The sequence below is a fragment of the Polypterus senegalus genome, chromosome 11 (assembly GCF_016835505.1).
Source record: "Polypterus senegalus isolate Bchr_013 chromosome 11, ASM1683550v1, whole genome shotgun sequence".
Classification (NCBI taxonomy): domain Eukaryota; kingdom Metazoa; phylum Chordata; class Cladistia; order Polypteriformes; family Polypteridae; genus Polypterus; species Polypterus senegalus.
In genome coordinates, this window is record NC_053164.1 from 81,795,644 (window position 1) to 81,799,210 (window position 3,567).

General features: G+C 38.9%; 1 protein-coding gene across 1 annotated transcript; it reads right to left on the minus strand.

Moving 5' to 3' along the window:
• Positions 1–1,597: 1,597 nt before the first annotated feature.
• Positions 1,598–2,839, minus strand: LOC120538579 (jerky protein homolog-like). The gene has a single exon (XM_039767972.1). It carries the CDS (start codon positions 2,837–2,839, stop codon positions 1,598–1,600), a length of 1,242 nt encoding a protein of 413 aa, XP_039623906.1.
• Positions 2,840–3,567: the final 728 nt, after the last annotated feature.

Sequence of the window (3,567 nt, forward strand, 5' to 3'; positions counted from 1 at the left end):
TAGAAGAACTAGGCGGCAGATTTGGCAGAATGGTGTAGTGACAACTGGCAGTGAATGTTATGAATGCAAAAGAACTTCTTACTGACTTAAGAAGTCTGAAAAATAGAAACACTGTGGAAACAAACGACTCAGGATACAAATACCAAACTAACTCCGTTGGTCCTGCTAAAATACTGAAAATAAGCCTACACTCTACCACGTTCAGGTTCTGATGTGCCTGAGACACAATGGAATGAGGAAAAAGGAAAATCCTGAACTTTTATTGTGGTATGATAGAAAAAAATCATGACAGGACTATCATATGCTGTTATTATTAGATGAGACTAAAAGGCCAACCAAGGACTGATATCTGCAGCTGTTAAAAATCATGGATACCATCAGCTGCAGAGTTCTTTACCAAACAATGCCAAATGTACCAAAAAAAGAATTCCGGCCACCCTGGAAACAAACTGTTCTAATCTCTACAATCAGGCAAACTCCACCAGATTATCAAATCTCACAGCAGGAGATTTACAATCAGCTTGTACACATCACGTGGTGTGAATAGCTGTGGATCTGTAATTGTCTGCTACCATTTAATGCCAAGGTTATTAAATACCATTGTAGCTGCGTTTACCCAAAATTACCAAAGTTCTGCAGTTTTAGTATACTTCATGGGATTCTGGAAATAGTATGACATGCTGAAATGATTCCACAGACAAAATATCTTTGTTTTTAAAAGCTTTAGTGAAAATTCAAGGCAAAATCATTCACACAAAAACAGAGAAAAATTGATAGAGCAAAGAAAAGAAAAGTTCTGTTTAAAGCTTATATATCTTGTTTCGTTCTTTAAGTTTTCTCAAAATGTCAAACCATTTCTAAATGGTCAGAAAACTGTATGCCTATCCCATTGACATACTGCAAATGTATGAATAAGTCCATGCTAACAATGACACTAATTCCAAAACACACTGACTTAATTAAAACACTATATTACAGATATAGCCAAGAACGTTCTATTTCATGTTAACTATAGGGGGTAAAGACTATAGCATAATCTATAGCTATGAAAGAAAATTACATTCTCTTCAAATTAAGCAAACACTTAAAGCATTAACTCTCTAAGATTGGGTCTTACAACCATACTCTTCGTAGATTTTTTATACATTTAAGGATTTTTATCTCTTTTCCGCACTCTTGTGAATATGCTCACTTACAGTATTTCTCTTTTTGTTGCTTTAGTACAGCAAGAGCAAATATGATGAAGAACTCCAGTATTTTGGCAACTTATGGCAAATTATATTCAAATACAGTAGAGTCCCGCTAATCCGAACCCCGCTAATCCGAAAATCCGCCTAATCCGAACAGGACTAGGGGAAAAAATACAGTAATTTTTATAAAATTTCTGAACTGGAAAAAGTAAAGAAAACAAGTTTTTTCAAGTTATGTCGTACGTTTAATGTACATTTAAGAAACTTGTAATTTTTCAATTTCACTGTCTAACTAAAAATCCAAAATACAGCTTTACTTCAAATTGAAACAAGTTCGAATTTACTCACATATGTAGAATCCATGTTCTGTACAGCATTTACACAAAACGTAAAAAGCAAACCATTATCTAAGAAGTAAAGTCAGTGATCTTCTTCTGACGCAACGAACTAAAACTGCTTGAAGAAGCAATGTTTCGCCAACGCCGCATAAACATAACATCTGTTGGGGTTGCATCGGCGTGTTGCTCAACGTAGCGCAAAGCGAGATCAAGGGCACTGGCTGCGGCAGTGTGTGGAACAACATCAGTCGGCGCGTCCCCTTCCTCCTCACTGTCGTCTGCGTCGAGATCAGCTGACGTTCCCTGCACAGCTGCCACAATGTCATCATCTGTGTATTCTTCATGGCCACAGTCGTCAACGGCCGTCCACTCTTCCACGCACTCTTCTTCTGCATTTTCACAACCTGGCATTCTTTTCACCAATTGAATAAGTTCGCAATTTTCTTTTGTCGGGGGGAAAACTGTTTGGACAAACTCTAGCTCAGGCCAGAGATTTTTCCAAGACTTCTGTAAGGATTCCTTGCGTGTGTTTTCCCAAGCTTCAGCAACCCAGTAAATAACATCTTTGATGTTCATTTTCTTGAGTTTATCCAAAATTGTTAGCTCTTCATTATCTTCAAGTAGGCTACGAAGAAGCATTTTTCTATAATTCTGTTTCAAAGCCTGCAAAACCCCTTGGTCCATTGGCTGCAAAATCGATGTGACATTTGGTGGGAGAAAAATAGCCTTGATATCATCGCAAACAACTTGCATTTCTTCTGGATGTGACGGAGCATTGACTATAAGTAACAAAGCACGAGGAGGCAATCCATTTTCTTTGTTAAACGCCTTTACTTTTGGCACAAATTGCTTGTCAAACCATTCTTGGAACAAGGCACGATCCATCCAAGCTTTCTTTTGATTTCTGTAAAAAACAGGGAGAGAGTTCATGTTTATGTTCTTAAAACAGCGTGGTTTTGCCAATTTGCCAATAACCATTAGTGGAAGCTTATTTGTGGCAGAAGCATTGCTGCAGGCCAACACAGTTAGGCACTGTTTATCCATTTTAAACCCTGGTGCAGATCGTTCCTCTTGTGATGCAAGACTTTTGGTAGGCAATGCTTTAAAGTTAAGTCCTGTCTCATCTGCGTTGTAAACTTGCTGGGGCGAGTAGGAAGAAATGATGCATTTGAACTCCTCAAGGTATTCAACAGCTGCTTTGTTGTCTGCTGACAATTTCTCCCCAGTTATTGTAAGCTGCCTGATTCCGTGTCTTTTCTTCCATCGGTCTAAGAAACCACAACTAGCCGTAAATGATACGTCACCGTCCATGAGCTTGTTCAATTGAAGCGCCTTTTCTTGAATTAGAGGGCCAGTGATAGGGATTCCTTTCTGTCTTTCTTGTGTAAACCATAAGAAAAGTGCTTCGTCCAATTTTTCGTAAGAAGACACTGTCGTCTTGCTACGTTTTCAATCGTTTTTTCACTTGTGGTAGCGCAAAACTGCTCAATTTTACCTCTGTTCTTTTTCCAATCGGAAATTGTTGCTTTCCCGACACCAAATTCCTTCAATAACTGAGTGGCACTTTCACCTTTGTCAAGTCTTTTCAACACTTCCAGTTTTTCTTTTAATGTACACGAGTTATGTTTACGTTTGCTTGCCATGATGATTAACAGCAGGGACAAGCACAGAATGTAAAGAAACCACACTACACACCACTCACAAGGACTCACAAAACACAGGGCAAGTGCGCGCACACGAACAATAACATTGCACAAAACACATCACTCGGCAGTAGCAGGTGGGACACTGACTCAGTGACTCATAGTTTGGAAACGGAAATCAAGAGGAATGCGTAGGTCTAGGTCACTGCCCTTCCGCTACTACTCACGTACCGCCCGTCATATCGATTTTACCTCCAATCACAGTCACACTACAGTGCAGTTTAAATAGCAGTGCACTAGAATATGTAATTTCTTACCTTTAATTCTTGACACATCAGACGCTTAATACGCCTCATAAAGTCAATATATGGCATTATATGACAAAACTCCGCCTAA